This window comes from Argiope bruennichi, chromosome 6 (assembly GCF_947563725.1).
Source record: "Argiope bruennichi chromosome 6, qqArgBrue1.1, whole genome shotgun sequence".
In the NCBI taxonomy this organism is placed as follows: Eukaryota; Metazoa; Arthropoda; class Arachnida; order Araneae; family Araneidae; genus Argiope; species Argiope bruennichi.
In genome coordinates this window covers 106,808,469-106,829,690 of record NC_079156.1, presented here as the reverse complement: position 1 = coordinate 106,829,690, position 21,222 = coordinate 106,808,469, and the positions used below count along the sequence as shown (strand labels likewise).

Genomic DNA, 21,222 nt, shown 5'->3' with positions numbered 1-21,222 from the left:
ACGCGAAAAATTTATTTTGCGACACGCTGTTGACTATTAGAACAACTAACAAGAAGCACATTCCATTCATTTTTTTAAAAATTATTATTATTATTATTTCATACAATTTGACGAAACCGAATAATTGTAAACAAACTTTTTTTATGGATTTCTGGTTTATTTTTGTAAAAATTTAAATAAGTGCGGATGATTTTCTTATCTAAAATTGAATCTACTCCAATCCGTCGCTTTAAATTATTTATAATGAAAATAATTTGTTATAGCTTAAAATAAATTTATAATTAATTTAAAGCAGCTCCCAGGTGCATAATTAATACAAAACAGAGAGAAATACAGCTGTGTAATCAACCGATCAATTTCAGCAAATTTTTAATTGCTTTTAATTTTTATAACTATTTATGCTTTTAATCTTTAATATTCCCAAATGTAAACTACTACCAAACAAATACTTAGATGAATTAAAAACATCTAACAATGGCCGAACTAATCCAAACAATTTTCACAATGAGCATAATCAATCATCCCCAGGAATAAATTAAAAAAAAAAAAAACATTAATGCACAGAACATTTCCGTTGCAGTAAGAAAAACTATTCAAGAAATGAAAAGCGATTTTTTTTTTTTTTTTCCTTTTCTTTTAAGGTATTAAAGAAACCGAAACTGAATAATTCAGTCCTGCGTTTATCTATTACGAAATGTTTGCACTTTTTTTTGTAATGAGCGATGTTTCAAGAGATTTAATAGGTTAGTGGGTCAAAAATGATCTGCCCAGCAGGCACTCATGACGTATCCCGAAATATGACAAGGACAATCCCACACAAGAAGAGAATTCCATACTTTCCCCCTCCTCAAAATTCAGCAGGTTTCTTCAAATGGGATCGTCTGTTTTATCGACGTCAAATCAGACCCAGGAGAGCTTTTACTCCGGAATGTCACGTGATTAACGCTTCCCGCCACTGAATTCCAAAACCAGGGAAAGAACAAAGCAGCGTCAGTTTTCGAAAATCCACCATCTGATGTCGGTTTCTCCGGAAGGGAATATTTTTAAAGAATACAGAAGCGTTCTATTCTGTCTACTATGACGCCTATTTTTTTTTCTGTAACCAAAGTTACGAATTCAGATAATTATTTGGTAGAAAAAGAATTTGTAAAGTTTTGATTATATAAATATATATTATAATTATTTTTAAATTGATTTCTATTCCTTTTTTAATTTGCAAGTGCATTCATTGTGATTGATGAATTTATAATTTTCTCTATACACATATTCTCAAACATTCATATATCAACTATCAAATAACATTTAATTTGTTCTTATTTAGAGCTAACTTCAAATGTAAGAAAAACAGCAATATATAAAAGTACTGATCATTTCATTTTTCAGATTTAATTTTCAAATATTGTTAAACTTTCGAGTGTCAACAACCTAATCTGCATTTAATTACATCAAACTATAGCTAACGTTAAATGTAAAAAGAAATACCAATTCATTAAGGTGTAACGAAATTTTACATTCAGATTAACTAAAACGAACAAATTAAATAAAATAAAAGGTGCCCCAAAACTAATGTAATATTTAAATTTGCCATCATTCATGCAGTAAAGTGTTGGTAACACAATTAAAAAAAAATCTAGGGTTCGTAAAAATGGAACGTTACAGTGATAGAACAACGTGTTAACGCAAGATTTAAATTAAATAAAAAACAATTTTTTTTCCTTTAAATTGTTATATTTTTATTGAATCGTAAAATGCATAGGGTTATATATGGAATAACACATATGTCAAATGGCCGTCATGGCTTGCTGGCACATACGCTCTGTTTTGTCGAAATTTTCCATGACCAATTTGCATAAATGTGGCTGAATTTCGTTGATACAGTGTTGAATTTCCTCCTTCAATGCATGAGAGCTAGTGAGCTTGTTGGCATAGACCTGTGACTTCAAGTAATCTCATAAAAAGAAATCCAATAGTGTTAAATCACATGATCTAGGGCGCCAATTCTCAAATCTTCGTACTCTGGCCGCCAGACTTTCCTTATTTTTGAAATATTGTTCTATAGTGCAATGCTGCATTTTTACTGACCCTAAATTATCAGCTATCAAATGGTTTTTTAATAGGCCAACACTTTACTACACGAACGATGGCAAATTTAAACCTTGTGTTAAATTTGAGGCACCTTTTATAAATATGAAACCGACCAATCGTCACTGTTGACAAAACAATACTATTTAATAAGCAACTAACTATTAATGGAATCTTTTTACATAGTTCGCCTTCATTTACTCTCCACAAATATACCAATATCACAATCATATTCCAATTAAACTGTTCTCAATTAAATAATTATTGCATATGTTTAATTATTTAACATTTAATTAGATTAAGATTACCAACCCGTTTTGAAGCTATATGAGTATTGTTCGGAACCGTTCGTTTATTCTGAAAATTGGTCAGATAAAGAAGACTACACCTGAACTGGGAATACTCTTCTACAATTTTACAGTGATAATTTTATGAGAAGGAATATTATGCTTTTAATTTTAGATGATAGAAAAATCATAAAATCGAGAATTAAAATTTTAAATGTTTCAGAAATGATACATAGTTTTTGAAATAAGAAAAAAATTCGAAAACGATTAATAGCTAATTATAAGAAAAATATTAGGAAAATTCAATTAAGAAGATAAAAATACAATAAAAATGAAACGTGAAGGAAATAAATTGTTACATTGAGATTTCATTCATTAAAATAACATCTCATTTAATGACAACGAGGGTTGTCGGGGTCATATAAAAGCTACTTTGAGGATCAAATTTTGTGTAAAAATGGAATGGAAGAATGAGACGCTACCCTACTATTTTGTGAAGGCTAATCGAAGCAATCTATATTTTTTAGAATACGAAACTTAACCAAGGACGGTATTTCATACTGGTGCTGGGGGTAGGTGAGGGAGGATTCTATAATCTATTCAATGTAAATTAATAGAGCTAAGTTTACAGAAAAGTGGGGTGAATGGTCTCTAAATAATTCCACAAATGCGGTCTCTTGTTGTCAAAACCAGTCATTGAGCATAACGAAATTACAGTATCAAAAAATAAGAAAAAAATAACACTCATACTAAATTAAAAAGTAGTAGAACTTGACAGCAAATAAATTTCATGGAAAAACATTCCGTAAAGCGCGCTTTTATTAGTGTAATTAACATAATTTACTTTAATTAGTTTCTACTTTTTAAACTTAAAATCTAACTTTTAGTCATTCATTCATAAACTCACTCATAGAAGGCGCCACGGTGCATGAATTACAATTTCATTTGTGATTAACTGATAATCAAGTTTCAAAAATGTTTAAATAACATGCGATTATCGAGAATACATAAATGTACATTTTATGTAAGAGGAAATATCAGGAGATAAATGAAAATGGAATGCTCTACTTGTACAAGCACGGAACAAGCCAAATGAAATAAAAGTTTAAAAAGAACGATACACTCACTCTATTCTTTTATTTCAACTGCTACGCAATTTTATTCATACAATAACGCAAAAAATAATAATTATTAAAGTTTTGCTGTAAATCGATAAACATATCGTTAAAATTTAAATAAGTAATATTATTCCTATTAAAGGTGAACGAAAAATTCTAAATTTATTACTGGCATTTAATTCGAGGAAAATATTTTATTTTTTTCCTCGGTAAAAAAGAAATGTAATCTCACTTTCGTATTTTAAAAAATGGCGCATTTAAATGTATTAAAATATAGAAGAAATAAATCATATAAATGATAATACAAAAAATTTATTTTATTCATTTATTTAAATACCGTCAACAAAATTATTCAAATCAAGGAACTTCTAATAATTATTTTCTTTTACTGAATTTCAAAACTTGACCAAAACTTCATATTTTAGCTTTTCTAAAGTCAAAAAAAAAAAAAAAATAATAACCCATTAAGCCGAACTTATAAAACACGCAAAAAAATAAGAACATTCTTATCGAAATCCCAGAGTGAAACGGTTCACCTTAGCTATCACCTATCGGCACCTCAAGCGGGCTAATCAAAGGAATCCACATGATAAACGGCATGGACGAATCCGAAAAGCCCCTCCCAAACGCCCACATCTTACTCTCAGTATGACCACCCGCTGAACATGTATGATACAAATATCGAGCATTTCCGGTCTGTTTGTGAAGGTAAAGGCACACGAACACAACACGGTTCCCTTTCTTCCTTACACCGCCCTGTGGAACCGCAATATGTTTTCCAAGAAGAACCCTAACCTGTAACACTTCCCAGAAAAATGCAGGATCCGAAAAAAGATGGGGAGAGTTGGAAATGTCATTCATCCCTGCCCGCATCCCCGTCTTCCGTCCCCCTCTTTGACAGAAAGAAAAATATTCTTTTTACAGGAGTCTTTTGACCAGAAAATAGCCCGAATACTCAGCAGAAGGGTCAAGAATGATTTGTGGCGGAAACGTTCTGTTTACGGCTGCCATGCACATAAAAACGAACAGAACTAATTTTTATGGGGGAAAAAAACATTAATCTCGATAGATTAAATACGCATGGGCTGTTTGTGAGAGGTAAAATAATGTTTTCTGAAATCGGCACGACAATAGGGTTTCTTGTTTATCACAAAATCTTAAGGTACGTAACCGAAGTGTTTCGAATCGACAATTGTCGTAAACAAAGCCGTAAAAGTTCAAAAAAAAAAAAAAAAAAAAAAAAAAAAAAAAACTGCTGAGCAGAAGTAAAGAAAATAAAATAATCTCTTTGTTACATCAATGTGATACCGATCCCGTCCTTTTGTTATGTCAGTGTGAAACAGAAATGAAGCAAATATTTTTTTAAAAAAATATTAAATCAAACTGCAATATTTAGAAAATATTTAGAAAGATTATGGTGAAGTTATTAAACATCAGAAACTTGCCTGAAAATGCATTCGAACAAAGGAATCAAATACGTTAAACAAAATTTATGATGAATATATGAAAATTTATGAACTGTGAGACACATGGATTCATAATTTTTAAATTCCAATAACCATGATTGTTAAAATTGGAATCGAGAGAGAAAGATTTAAATCAGATAAATCAATTAAAAAGTTCCGAACATTGAAATTTTTGTTTAACATCTGCTTAATTAATAAAAACGACAGTTTAGTTTCGTCATTTGATTAAATGAATTGACGATATTATACAGCAGCAATCATATTTAAAAAATAATATGAGCTTCTTAAACATCTAATCGGCAAATAATATGAAACTGAAATTTAAGAGTCGCAACAAATTGAAAGAATATTAAATAATCAAGAACTCGCGAACTGGATAATTATTTCAAATAGCGATCCATGCGTAAATTTCCTTGATGAATTGGATCTCTGTTGAAAACAATGTACATATTTATGTTAGGTAAGGAAATTAGAGAAAAATATTATAATTTGATGAATATTTGAAAAATACAAAGAATTGAAACCAGTTGCTTAAAATTTCTAATATAATTTAAAATAATATTTACAATTATAAAAAAAAAGACCGTGATTTTGAATTTGCTTACGAGTGAATTAATAAAACTATTCCATATCATAATTGAAATAAATATTCAGCGTGTAATAATGCATTCGATTTTCTCTAAATATTTTTCTTGCATTTTTCAAACTTATTACAAAACAGTAGAACAGGAACACCCTTCATCATCATATAATTAAAAATTTAAAGCGTACTCCATATTTTAAAAATACGTTTTGAAATGAAATAAATAGTACCATATATAACAAAAATCGTTTGACTCACTGGATTCTGAATGACTTAAAAAACTTTAATTATAAAAAAAGGCATTGTTTTTTTTCCCTTTCGATCTCACATGTAAGAGACCAAAATTTAATTTAAATAAACTTTCCGAAAAGAAACACTAAAAATATATATATAAACAAGACTGTAGACAAGACCAGTATATTTTTACGAAATTCAATATTTTAAGGATTAATGATATTTTTATTTTTAAAAATAAGTAGACGTTTACGCACAAATGTCATCCTACGTTATTATTGACAGGGGAGAAGGGAGGAGGGAGGAGTGATTTTTTTTTTAAGAGGCCAGAGGCTAGTGTCAGATCAGGAGGAGTCGGTCTCCTTTAAGCTTCGGAAACAGGTCCACATAATTCGACGGCAGGCGTCTGCTTTAAATCACAGCGCGCTTTTGTGGCAAGAAAGCTTCATAAAAGTCTTCCTTTCCCCCTCACGCACGTACATTCACGTCTCCTCCCCCCTCACTCAGCTTCTTTTTGCTTGAAGCAAGGAAGGATCATCAACACTTCTAAGAGAAGTTCCGCGCCTGGAGGTGATATTCCTTTGCTGCTTTTTTCCCCTTCTTTCCCCCCTTCTTCCTTCATCAACAGAAGAAGCGGCAGTTTCACGATTCGTCCGAAAGCATAACATTGAATGTACTTGTGGAAACACACGCACTCAGAAAGAAGATTTTTAAGTTATATTATTTAAATTATCACTTTCAAATGCGAATGCAATATTTAAATAAGAAGGTTGATGAAAATTTGCAAACGATTAATATTACCACATTTGAAACTGAGATATAAAAAATAAATAATATTTTTATTAAAATATTGCAAACGATTAATATTTGCACATTCTAAACTGAGATACGAAAAAAAAATTATATTAAAATATTGCAAACGATTAACATTTCCACTTTCGAAACTGAGATATGAAAAATAGGTAACATTTATATGGAAATATTGCAAACGATTAATATTTCCACATTCGAAACTGATATATGAAAATTAAATAACATTTATATTAAAATACAGCAAACGATAATAAAAAACGTGTAAAATCAACAAAAACATTATTAAAAAAATCTAAAATTTTATTAAAATGTTCAGTTATTATCAAATAATATTTTGGATACTTTTGAAATATCGTGTAAAATCTAACAGGCTTTCAATGAAAATAGAGATAGCTAGCTTAAGAAGTATGAGTTTAGTTTATCATCAGTATTTCAAAGAATCATAAAAATGCAATTTTCACCAAGTAATTATTTTGCATAACAAAAAAACAATAGTATCTCATTTGCTTTAATTGTTGAAGTCCGTTTATACTGCTTTATTACCAGTGTTAAAAAAAAATCAGGCATTACATATTTTCTATTCAAAATAATAGAATATTTTTCTTAATAATCTGATAATTTCAATAGATTCATAAATTTTCAAAATAATTTGGCTTCTATATATTCAGCAAAAATATTTAAATAAATACTATTCCGAATAAAAACATGCATTAATTCAACGTAATAGAATATTCACAAAGAAAAGAACATTGTTCTGAAATTGCAGACTCAGAAAAATTTTGTTCTGAATATTTAATCCAGGTGCAAATCAATAACTGCAGGTGTTTACTATTTCAATAAGAGAGAAAGTTAATTGATAATTTATAGCCTCAAAGATAAATAAGTAGTTTCCATTCGCAAAGCAGGTGCTCAAGAAGGACAGATATCAATTCGATTAAGAAAAGATAGGTCAATACACCTGCACTTTTTAACAATGAGCTTGTCGTCTTGGAGATTTTCGTTTCATTGTCGAAAGTCTCTATCTTTCAAGTTAAAGAGATACTTTTGTAAATACCAAACTACTCAACTCTACGATTCTTTTTCCCTGTTACCTATAAAGTAATCTCCTAAATCTTGATTCTATTTTTATAATCCAGAAAAAGCTTTGATGAATTCAGAGAACACGACATTCTTTTAGTTTATGAATAGCTCGCTATTCGGTTAATATATCGGCACAATACTTCCGTGTTTTACTTCATTTGATTCATCATTAGAATTTTTGACATTGTTCCTTATTCTTTTATAAATTTACATATTTAAAAATAATGCTTGGATGCATTAATTTGAACTTATAATTCAGAGTTGCATTCACGGATTTAAATATGAAACAACCTTGTCAATTCAAGTGACGTCATTATACGACATAAGAAAAGCGACTGCGCATGCTCCCCTATAAGCTTTTCATTTGATAAAATGCCCAATGGAATTAAGATAAAGAGGATTAAATTGGAACACCGTATTTTACATGACATATAAATATAACTTTCTATCTATTTTTGCAAGTTTTGTATTTAAAATATGAAAATAATTAAGATAATAAATTAGTAAGCGAAGGAAAATAATGTTGCACGTAAAGTGTTATGATTGATTAAATGGCACAAGGGAAACAAAAAGCATGTTTTCAAATACAAAGAAGAGGTCAAATCCGTGGAAAGATTTAGATAGTGGCAGTCGAGATTATGAATATATACCCTAATTTTTGCATGAATTTGTAATGAATAACCGAAACAAAATAATTTAGTTTTGCAAAACATAACAATGGACATACATTCTTGTTATTATGATATGCAAATGTACATTATGACTTTCAATGAGGGGAGAAAAAAAAGCACCTGACAACAGATGGAGTACAAGCAAAAAGAAATAGCTTTGAAGTATTGTTCACAAGGTAAATATAACTATGCATGCCATTTAATATCTAACAGCGTATTGAATCATGTTGTGTTAATATGAACAGCAGATGCAAGCAAATCAATGAATATGAAATTTTAACTGGTATGGCGCATTTCGTGTGTGCCAGCTGAGCATTTTAACCCTTTAAGAGTCTTATTTTATTGAAAAAAAAAAAACTATTTGAAATTCTAATGCAAAAAAGTTAATAATAACTAAATGATGCCTATCTTTAATAACTTTTAAATAATTTATGCACTTTTAAATCCAAAATCTCACAAACTATATGAGAACATCAGAATGGCTAATTATAAATACTCAGACTAGTGAGTGACGGATTTAGACAGTTTGAGGCCTAGAAAATGCACATTATGAGGTCCCCGCTTTTTGGTCAATTTAGTTTCACATTTCTAAGCATTTTTAACTTATTCATCATATTTATTATTTATTTTATGATATTTTTTTGTTTTAGTAACTTTAAAAAAATGCTTATTGAAAAAAAATCTTTTTTTAATTATTTTTATTTACCGAAAAAAAATGATCATTTTTTAAAATTTTTATCTTATTATTACTCATGACAGTGTGGCATCTACATTTACAAAGCTCACATCCATCAATTTTAAGTAACAAGATTCACGGTGTACATAAAGAACAAACAAATAAGAACTTGGTCAATTATATTTGACGAAGTGCTAATATGGTCTTTTTGTTTAATGGCTTTGTAATTGATTCAAAGAAGGGGCTTTGCGTTTTGTTTAATGGCTTTGTAATTGATTCAAAGAAGGGGCTTTGCGTTCCTTGACCTGAGAACTAACTATACACAGTTCACCGGACCTCGGTGCCTGGTGTAAGGTCTCGACTTCAGAACCGGAGAGTTTCAGGTTCGAGTCCCGATTCCTTAGAAGAACAGTCATGTAAGCGGCTTTGGTGCACGTTAAGGCATCCGGGTCGAACGTCCTCCCGCTGGTATGGTATGGTGTGGAGAGGGGGGGGGTGCTAGCTCAGATGTCGTCCTCTTCATCTGACCGAGGTTAAAAATTACGAAGTCCGTCCTAAAATAGCCCTAGTGTTGCTTTAAAACGGGACGTTAATATAACTAAACAGCCAAGCAAACATAGGCAGTTGCCTAATCTGCTTAGTTGGAAATCTGCCATTGCGATTGCTAAACAAGTTAATATTTCTATCAAGCCAGCCTTGATTATTATTATTCTACAATGAGCTATAGCTTGTTGACTAATTTGCCAGCTGCACAATTTTTTTCTCGTCACATTTCAATTAACATTGTAATTGTGTGAACAAGTCGAAATAAAAAAATAAATGTATCATAAAATAACTATGCAAATTTGTTTAAAGAAATAAATAAAATAAAAATGGAAAAGACATGGTAAATTCGAATTTAAAAAGTAATTTATTGTTTTTACCTTGAAGGGGTATTTGCTCTTCTGTTTTATTTTTAACGCAAGAACCATCGTCGCAGAGAGAAAATGACAATTCCTGTAAAGAAAAAGAAGACGTGACTTAACAAAAAGCAGAAATTATTTTATACAAAAATCTTTATGTGCATTATTATTCAAATGATAATGTTACCTTTTAAAAACCATAAAATTGGCAGTTGGATGTTATTGCTTAGTATTGTTATAAATTATAAATAAGGAATTGAATTAATAATATAGTTCTATATATACATTCTTTAATATTTATGAATCAAAATTATAATAAATCCATATTTTTTCATTGCATAAATATAAGAAATTTTTATTATAAAATATTAATGCATGATTTTCAGTTTCAATCAACATCCACTGAAAATCTTAGTTAGACATTTAAACATATATTCTATCAAAAATATTGTTACGAATTACATGCAAACTAGTAAGTAATCTTAAATGGAATTATCATTTAAAAAGTATATATTTATAGGCTTTCACATTTGTACAAGAATCAAAATTATAATACATGCCAATCATTTCATTGGACAAACACAAGAGACTTTATGTATCCATTTACCCCCCCCCCCCTTTCTCATTGAACCCCCCCCCATGGCAAGAAAATTGTTTTTTTTTTCTTTGTTTTTTTCTTTTTCTCCTTAACATCTAGCGAAAAATTAAACTAACGATTCATGTTTCTTTATTAATACTATCAGTCTATATTAATACTATCAATCACGGTAAATTGGGACACCAATTTAATTTTGGAATCCCTGTTAAAGAACACGTGAAATTGACCAAGTGATAGTAATGTTATCTCAACTTATTCCGTTGAATTTTTCGGTCTTGATCAGAGGTTACATTATCCATCCATGTAATGAACATTTAGTCAAGACTCTTATAAGCCAAATCCAAACTAGGCAGTACAAATGAGTGTTGTTATAACTTTACCAACAGATTTCATATTTATTTATTTGTTAAATTTTATATTCCAACGCACAAATGAATTAATAAATAAAAAGAAAAAAAAATTATAAATTTCGGGATTCATTGAAGGTGGAAAGAAAAACTTAAAACTTATAACTTTAAACGAGCAATAATTGTATATATATATATAAATTTATTTTGTGCATCTCGGAAACGGCTCTAACGATTTGATTAAATTTTATATTTAGAAAAGATTTTGCTTTTAAGTTTATACATATAACTTAACTTAAAACGATTTTACACACACGCACAAAAAAAAATTATAATTAACGATTAAAACCTTTTTCAATCTGCGCTCATGCTGATAATGTCACATAGCGCCATCTCGTTAATTTCTATGGTACTTGTAATGTTGCCATAGGATGATAACGTACGGGTACGTCAAAATTATATGAGATAGTGCTATATGACATTATTAGAATACGAATACAGCTTACATCTAATAGTAACAATGCAATTATTGTGTTAACCAATTCGGATAACATGTTATATTAAGTGCATTCATGATTTATTTATTATTTGAATGACTAGTTCATAGGTAGTTCATAGTAAAATTGAAAAATATTCATATTTAATCTGTATATGATTCGTATCTAAATATTTTATCTGAAAAAAAAACATGATATTACAAAAAAAAAGCCAAGCAAAGTTTGGTTTCCCCAGTACTGGAATTAAAATCAACAGAAATCTATATTGGCTACATTTAATTAAATTTTTCAAGCAAACAACAATAACAAAAAAAGATGGAAAAAATATTTTTGAAATAGCCAAATAACCATCAACGTAAATTATTGTATTTATTACGGTAATTTCAATCCTCCACCTTTAAAAATAGGTGGCTTTTCCCCGGGCGCATCTAATGTTGTAAACCAGTCGACCTCGAAAGAAGAACCAAACGTAACATATACAATAAAAAAAAAATCAAACGACATAGGAGGGGGTTGAAATAATAAAGAAAGGGGGGGGGGTAAGAGAAAATTGAAAAGACGATGGGGAGGAAAGAAGAGAAATAATAATAATAATAATAACAACCATAAGAAAGAGAGGAGAGAGAACTTACAACCTGTGACTGATTGCATATTCAAGTCAAGGGGGTCTGCGTTCTGGCCGGGCGGCAAACATCAAAGGCAATGCAAGTAACAAAGGGAAAAAAAGAAGACTGGTGCAAAATCTGGTAATTGCACGTGAAGCGTGAAAGATTAGAGAGATGGCAAAGGGGGGGGGGTCGAGAAATGAACATGAAAATAATAATGATGAATAAAATAAGAGCTGGATATATATATATATTCTTTTTCATACTTTGCTGGTTTATTTACTTCGGGCGGTAATAACATGGCGGGGTTTGTTATTAAAGATACGGCAGTCATCTTTTTTCCGACACGCATTTCCAATGGAAGAATACGGATTATTTCCAATGGAAGAATACGGATAAATAAGAGAAAAAAAAAAGGCGAATCGCTCACGACTGGGATTGGACTCGCAATTGGAATATTGATGATGATGACACACACACACACACACCAACCGGCGCGAGGTTCATTAGCGCACTGGAAGTGTTGTTAAAAACTTATTTATGCGGCTTCTTTCAATAATGGAACATGGAAATCTTGGCTCAGAACACGGAGGTCGTGCAAGTAGGCAACCCTCGTTTGTTTTAAATGAGTGCTGTAATTGGACTAGAATGAACTGAATAGCTGATTCGCTATCTAATCTATTAAATCTATTCAACAGTAAAAAAGATACAATAATAGTAAGAATTTTTTTAAATAGTTAATGAGGCTATTTAAAGAATGATCTTGAAAACATCTAAAAATTAAAGGAAAAGCATTTGAAAAAAGCCTGGAAGCTGTAGTTTGAATTGCAGCTATACCAAGATTCCTTGGACTTTCTTCGGGTATAAAAATTTCCATAATCTCATTTTTTTCCCATAAAATATTTTCCACAACCTCAAAAAACGAAAGCAAACGTGAAAGTGAAGGATAGATTTATTATATTTAAACCGCGAACATGACTACTCCCCCCTCCCCCCTTCTGCCAAGTTTAGAAAAAAAATCTGACACAGGGAGGCTCTATGTCAATTTCCGCGGCTTGAAACTTTTTTTCTGCAAACCCATTTGGGGTCGATGCCCTTATTTAAAAAGTCCTGAGTTATATTACAATATTTTTCTTTTATAACACACATTTATCTTACACAAAAATAAAGATAACTAGCAAACTATATAAATAAACATTTGCCAGCAAAAGCTTATTTTACCATGCATATTTGCTTTAGCTTTAGTCGTTTTCGATTCTTTTGAAAATGAGATGAAAGACTTCATGATCCCCAAAAGTATACTTGTATAGGAAATAAAAAAGAATGAAAAAAAAAAACACAAATAAAAAGAAATATTGAGTTATAATTTTATGGCTATTTAGTAATTATAAGTTTTTTAATAAATTATTAATATAAAAACATAATTTGCAAAACATTACACATAGACCTTCCAGGTTTGACAGGAAATAGAACTCAATAAACTACAGCTCATTGAAATTACAAATCCCCCATCTGTAAATATAATAAATTAAAGTCTAGAATAACGGAACGATCTATTAATTATCTGTATGCATAAAATGAAGTACAGGGATTTAAAAACTATATAAAAAAAATGATAATAAACGTTCTTAGAAAAGAATCGCTACTTAATATTTTATAGTGAATTAAAAACAGCATGACCTATGGGAAATTGACCGACAAATATGTACATATATTTATTTATTTAATTATTATATACAACGCGCGAACGAAACAACTTCATTATAAAACTTAACTGATAGAGAGTGATTCTTTTTTTCAATCGTAGATGACTGAAAAGAAAAGACGCGTTTGAGACATTCGATAGAAAGAACTATAAGTACATTAAATTAGAATTCGTAATTCAACTGAAAATAAAATGGCGCGAAATGGCAATTCAGAACAACCTCGTCTATAGCTAATGGATCATTTCGAATGCTCAATGTGCAAATGAAACAATTTTAATATAAAAGTACACTGCGGTTGTATGATTTTTTCCTTCACAAACATTTAAAAAAAATGTAAATAAGAAATGTATAATTGAAAGGAACTTCAAATAAAATGTATTAAGTCAAATATTAATTTAAAAAAATCAGAATTTTTAAATACCTTGAATTCAAAATGGCTTGACAATCACATTCCAAACTATATATTGAAGTTGAATATGAAAGATAATAATAATACACAGACAGTAATAATATATATAACTAAATAGATTATTACTGGCAATTATGTTAATGATCTAAGTATTTGATGCTAACAACAAATATGAAATGTAAAATTAATTAGAAAATTTTATAACATTTCAGTAATTAAAGATATTGAATGGTTTTGCTTTTGCGAATTATTTCAAACAGAAATATGAATTTTTGGTATAAAATGGGGCACAGTTACCCAATTAGGAAATAATTTTAATTTTAAAGTTTATAAGTTTACTTCTGAAAATCGTAAAAACAGATTGCTCAATATCTATTATTGAATTTTGGAAAAATGCAACATCAAATGGTTTTCTTTTTATATTCTGTGAAAATACTATATCTTAAAATATGGGTAGAAACCCTAGTCTTCCAAAATTTAGCATCAGGAAGAAAAAAAATTATTATGCAAAACTAAATCACACGCTTATCGATTCAGAATTGCTCTCCAAAATTCCAAATTTTTATATCAGATGCATTATCTGCATAGCTATAGAAAAAGCATTAACAGATAACTTTGTAAAAATGCAAAAAAAAAAAAAAAAAAAAGTACATTAAATTATTTAGTGACTTCTGCAAAATTCGTATGTTTTCAGTACAAATAAATCTTATCAGGTCACATTTTCAGACAAGGAAGCCTAAAAACTGTGATCGATGGTTACTTAAACAGAACATTTCAAAACAAACAGAAATAAAAGAGGTCAAACAATGAACTGTAGAATCGTTCTACTATAGATCGCTTGGATGATCGTCTGCACATTAAAATACTGATATTTGAAAAAGAAGAGGGGGGGGGGAGAACTTCATCTACTTGTGCTCTGAACCGTTCATTTCTCCCATCGAAATTCAATCCATAGTCGACAGAAAAAGGTAAAAACAAAATCGACCAACTTATTTTTATCTTTTTATTTTAAAGTACAGTATAGCGAAAAGAAAAGAAAAAAAAATTATGTTGTTGAAATTTAATCATTTTAAAGGAAGGACGAGTTTTATTAGGACACCGATATTTCAATGATAATATTTCCGGATTATCAAAAAAAAAAAAAAAAAAAAAAAAGAATGAAAACTTTTTAATGAAATAAACGTAATTAAAATGTGAAACTCTGGAATGAGAAATTATTAAACCCACATTTTAAAAGTTTTATTTATTTCGTCTGTTCTTGTTTTTAATTTTAATTTTTACGTTTCCATTTGCAATAAATAATACAAACTAAAAACGTCATATTTGAAATAAATGAAAATAATAAACGTGTTTCAGGAACAGTTATTTAATTATTTCCGAAGTTTCACACTTCACAAGACAAAACAAACACGAAAATACACGAGACTCACTTACAATACAATCTAATAATGATCCTCATGAAGGATCATGGGAAATATACCTTGTTGTTAATAAGGTAACGCCATCTGTTGTATCAAAAGAGAAGGTAGTAGAGTTATGTAACCGCTACAATAGTTAATTCAAGAATTTTTTGAAAATGAATTTAAAAAGAATATAATCCACACAGGTAAAGATTTGGTATAATGCAAAATAAAAATATCTTATTAAAATAATATTTATTAAAATTTTATTTTCAACTCACTATAAATTTTATTCCATCATTTTTAACCCAAACTGTTTGAACAACAGATTCACAATCGTTAAAAAAAAATAATAATATTTATACTTTGCAAATGACAGACAAAATTATGCTGTCTCTTTATTACTGTTGACAAGACAGACTTTAAAATTGTCAGTTTTAATTATTTTTTCTAGAAAAATATAATTTTCTTATAATAACATAAATGATAATTAACTATAAGCTAATAAACTTAAATTCAAAAATTGCATGGATTGATACCACTTTCTGTTTTATATTAAAATAAGAAATAAATATCTATTTGAAGCAGAATTAATTTTATATTTCCTTTGAACTTTTGAAGAGAAATTTGCACTAAACAGTAAACAAAAACGCACCATTTCTTATGTGTTATCTACTTATTTATTATTATACTACTAATACCACTTATTTAATTAAATTCATACACACAGACACACATAAATCTGTTTGATAAAAAGAAGTTTTCAAGTTAAACTGCATATTTGCTTCATTATTAATTCTGCTCCACCATCCTTCCCCCAAAAAGATAAATCAAAATACCTGTACAAGTAAGAAAAAAGATTTATCCAAAAGGAGAATTATAAATCAAGAAAAGATGTAGAGGAAAACTCATATGCTACAAACTTTTTAAAAGAAACTGGCCTATATTCGTGTAACAGATGAATAAAAACTTTCCACACAGTCTAAACATTAACAGCATTAAACCAGGGCAAAACAATAAGCAATATACTCAATATCAACTAAAAAGAAGAAAAAGGGGGCAAGGTAATATTAATCTGAACCAGGTTCGAATTTTCTAACTATTAAATGCTCACTTACCGATGTGTAAATCATTCATCACTCGTTCAGAATATTATAAATGAGCTCTTTTAGCTTAAACAGAAGTCTTCATACAATAAATAAAGATAATAGATCGTCTACTCTAATCTATTATAATATACAATTTCAAGTAGAGCGTGTGTCGTAAGTTAAAAGATATCGAATTGTTCTCGTTCCATAGACACACAAACACAAAACAATACGTGCCCTATCACTGACAATGCAGACGCAAAGCAATCATCTCGATAGAAACTTGTCTAGTGTCATCATAGAAGAAAATCACTCATGTTTGTTCCTAATCTTTTTCGATTCGATGTAAACACATTCTGAATAAGGTTTTAAATTCGAAACAATGCGATGTTATCGGCACGATGAGGAAACTGGAAAGATGGGTAATTTCTTTGTTGGCTGTCGGCTTCGTCCGATCAAAAAGCTTCGTAATTAGTGAAGTGTGCAGCTTACGATCTGCGGCGGGTACAAAGGGATTCTTTCTTTCTTCTTTTACTTAAGAAGCCCACAGATGTGTGACACATCAAAGACACTCTGTTTCCTCTTTCAAAATAGCTTCTTGATGATAACCAATGGAACATATCCAATGCTCAACGCGCGAACGAAACAACTTCATCATAAAACTTAACTGCGGGAGTGTGATTCTTTTTCCCTTCGTAGATGGCTGAAAAGAAAGGATTCGTTTGAGACATTCGATAGAGAGAAATAAAAGTACTTCTGATGTACTTATCAATAATAAATTAGAATTTGTAATTCAACTGAAAATAAAATGGCGCGAAACGGCAATTAAGAATAACTAATCGATGACTAATGAATCTTTTCGAATGTTCAACATGCAAATGAAACAATTTTAATATAAAAGTACTTCACAGACATTTTAAAAGAAAACTTAAGTAAGAAATGTATAATTAAAAGAAACTTCAAATAAAGTATATTAACTCAAATATTAATAAAAAAAAATTCGAATTTTTAAATTCTTTGACTTCAAAATAGCACGAAAATCACATTCCAAACTACATATATTGTAGTTGTATATTAAAGATAATAATAATACACAGACAGTAATAATATAAAAAACTATATAGATTATTACTGGCAATTATGTTAATGATCTAAGTATTTGATGCTAACAACAAATAAGAAATGTAAAATTAATTAGAAAATTTTATAACACTTCAGTACTTAAAGACATTGAATAGTTTTGCTTTCCCGAATTATTCCAAACAGAAACATCAATTTTTGTTATAAAATAGGGCATAATTACCCAATTTGGAAATAATTTTTATTTTAGAGTTTATAGGTTTACTTCTGAAAATCGTAAAAACAGATTGCTCAATATCTATTATTAAATTTAGGAAAAATGCAACATCAAATGCTTTTCTTTTTATATTCTGCGAAAAATACTATATCTTAAAATGTGTGTTTAAGAATTGCTTTCCAAATGCATTGTGACGTTTCATTAAAGATGCTCCCATCCTCTTATGCACTACAAAAAACATAAAATGGAAAAAATCTCAATGGGAAATTTGAAAACTCTTCAATGTTTTGTTACAATCTCATCTTCTTAAAAATAATTTTAAATAATCTCCATCGCAGTGAAATATAAAAACACTAATATAGATTTGAAACACTAATATGAAAGCTTACACATCCAAACGAATTTTAAATACGAATTTTACATATCCAAACGATTTATAAATACAATTTTTAATATCCAAACGATTTATAAATATGATTTTTAATATCCAAATGATTTATAAATACGATTTTTAATATCTAAACGATTTTTAAACATCCAAACGAAGGAGAAATATTTGGCAATCACTTTTATTCTAAAAATAACAACAATTTTGCATTGAACAAAATAATTTCAGAAATAGCAACAATTTTACATTGAACAAAATAATTCCAGAAATAGCAATCAGTTTCAAAAATAGCCAGCTGAAAACGGAGAACATCAAATAAAAGCTAGAGCGTAACTAAATTCCATAGAAATCTGGTCAAAGAGAACTTACGCCTACTAGATTGCACATCTGTTGTTACACTCAGCGACGATCCTTCTATTCATCCGAATTTTACGCGTTCCTTCAGGGAAAAAGAAGGGTGTGGGACATCTTTTTCGTTCTTTTCGAATATGTTTCTTGTTCCGAATGGATAAGGAAATGTGCATTTAACGATTTTTCTTTTTCTGCCTTTCCTAGAAGGAAAAGGCTTTGCAAGGCGGACAACATGGACAAACACTTGACAAGCTGGACCACACAAGAAGGCTTTCTTTTCGCGTGTCAAATAGCTCGCGATATTTTCCCCTCTTCCTATTTTGGTTTCTCTCGCCATCTTTATTTTTTGCTCTGCGCTGGCTTTTAGTTTTTCTTTTCGTACAGTAAAATCGTATATATCAGATTTAAAAAAAAAAAATGAATGATCTTGAAAACATCTGCACAAAATGGATTGTCATTTTTTATTTTTGGTTTGAGCGAAATATTTATGATTTAGATTTTTCCACTTATTACAAATTTTATAAAGAAAACAAATGAAAGTATAGCAAAACATTAGCTGTCACCTGGCATGTATCGTCCAAATTTGTTTCTATTATATATATATATATATATATATATATATATATATATATATATATATATATATATATATATAAAACTAATATCATTATGGTAGTGACTACGTTAAAAAAATCGGGTTTTTTTGTTTTTTTTTACGAAATTAGGATTTTTTTTTTGTTTAATATTCTTAATATTTGAACAGGTTTTTTTTTATATGCAAATGTAAGAATTTTGCTTCCAAGTCTATTTTTTGGGGAAGATTTGATTTTTATATTTACATTTACATACTTTTTAATGCTATTTTCCAAAGCTCTAAATTTTGTAGAATTTTCTAACGAAAAACCTTATAAATTAAAATCTAATGCATATTTTTTTGTTCAAATTTGGTATAATAATTTCTCAATATGTTCTGCAGTTCCTGAACTACAGAATAAGTATCTATTCATTTAGAAATATTTCATAGTTATTTTAATGCTTCACAATGTGAAAAAAATTGAAAAGTTCTTATTTATGTCGAATTCCAACAATATTTAAAGAATGGATAGAAATAAAACTTATATTTTAGTTCAGGAATTAAGACAATATATTTCTTAAGCTATCAGGACAATTTTAAACAAATCATTTGATAAACCTGTAAACTAGAAAACTTTTGCTTTATACCTCATTTTAGTTTTTTTAACCCCTTTTTCCATTAAAGAAAATCTTTTAACCATTTAATGGTATATTTTAATTTCATAGATATTTTTCCAATCTTTTTTATGCAAATATTCAATAACATAACTATTTTCAAACCTTTTTCAAAAAATTTATTCCGAACATATTCACATCCCTTAATTAAAATGTGATAAACATTCACCTCAGTCATAATGTCATTGTATTCGAGGGACCGCGGTTTATCAAGGAATAGCTAAATATTTATAATATCAATGATTTCGCACTAATCAACTATTTGTATTTCAATTTTTTTTTTTAAATAATCGTAATGTTTGATTTGAATCAACAGCTTTTTTTAAAACCTGATATTAAACAATTAACATCGAAACAAAATAAAAAATGCTTTCGAAAACGAATGATTGTCACTTAAAAAAAATCTTATTGATTAGTTTTTCTTTATACATTCCAGTGAAATGACTAAAATATTTTTATCATCGTTTAAGAATACGTTCCTTAAGAATACATCATGTTTAAGAATATCAAAACGTAATATTCTTTTGTTATTTCAATAAATAGAAATGATTCTTTTATAGAAATTCTTTTTATCTCAGATGTACACGGTCCAATTTCTTTAAGTTATTAAAATTCATATTATAAATCTTTCGGAACAAAAAAGAGGATATACAATGACATAACACGAAAATGTCACTTCTCACTCTCGACATAAAGATGATAATTCTTCATGACTGTAAAATTAAGGTCTATTCGCGGATATCAAGGCACATGAAAAATGGCTGGGTTGGATGGAAGTCGCCAAGTTTGCTAACAGACAGGCCAGCAGTTAATAATAATACAACGAACCGTCTATTCCCACATTTTCAAACTAAGCCATTTTTTATAGAACACACGGAAGTTTTAAAAAATACAGATAAACTAAGCATTATTTTCCACTATAGTATATTTTCAACAAACTTTACAAATAATGGCTGGAGTGGTTTGCTTTCTTTGAGAATTGTCGAAATGTAACTTATTAAGTTATTTAGCATTATATTTTTCTATTGACTTGCCTTATTGCACCAATTTTTGAAAATATCATTTGTAATAATTGCTTCGATTATGAAAGATCAATTCAAAAAAGCAAATTTGAAGCATATCCTTAGCTAAGTGTCCTTAAACCAAAATAAGAGAACTGAATCCTAAAGATAGGAAAATTTTTTCTATTAGTGCGAACAATGTAATTTCACAATAATGTGGAATCTTGAAAGAATTCAAATATTTTAATCGGGTATTTTATTTAAATTATCAGGCATCTCTGATTTTGACTCTGTCTTAGCTCGGAAAAAAACACACGGCGGAATTTTCCTAGTTTCCAATAAGATGTTTGGGCCTATTTTTTTTCTACTAGTAGA

At 29.1% G+C, this 21,222-nt stretch overlaps 1 protein-coding gene across 3 annotated transcripts in view; it reads right to left on the bottom strand.

The window, feature by feature from the left end:
* LOC129972768 (protein naked cuticle homolog 1-like) overlaps nt 1-21,222 on the bottom strand; it is a 41,209-nt gene that overhangs the window by 8,187 nt on the left and 11,800 nt on the right. For 2 of the 3 annotated variants that reach the window (XM_056087018.1, XM_056087019.1), the window contains one exon: nt 9,934-10,006. In XM_056087018.1, the coding sequence (XP_055942993.1) occupies nt 9,934-10,006 (73 nt within the window). Of the gene's footprint in view, nt 1-9,933; nt 10,007-16,592; nt 16,975-21,222 lie in introns of those variants that run through there. The other variant, XM_056087020.1, reaches the window with a different exon arrangement.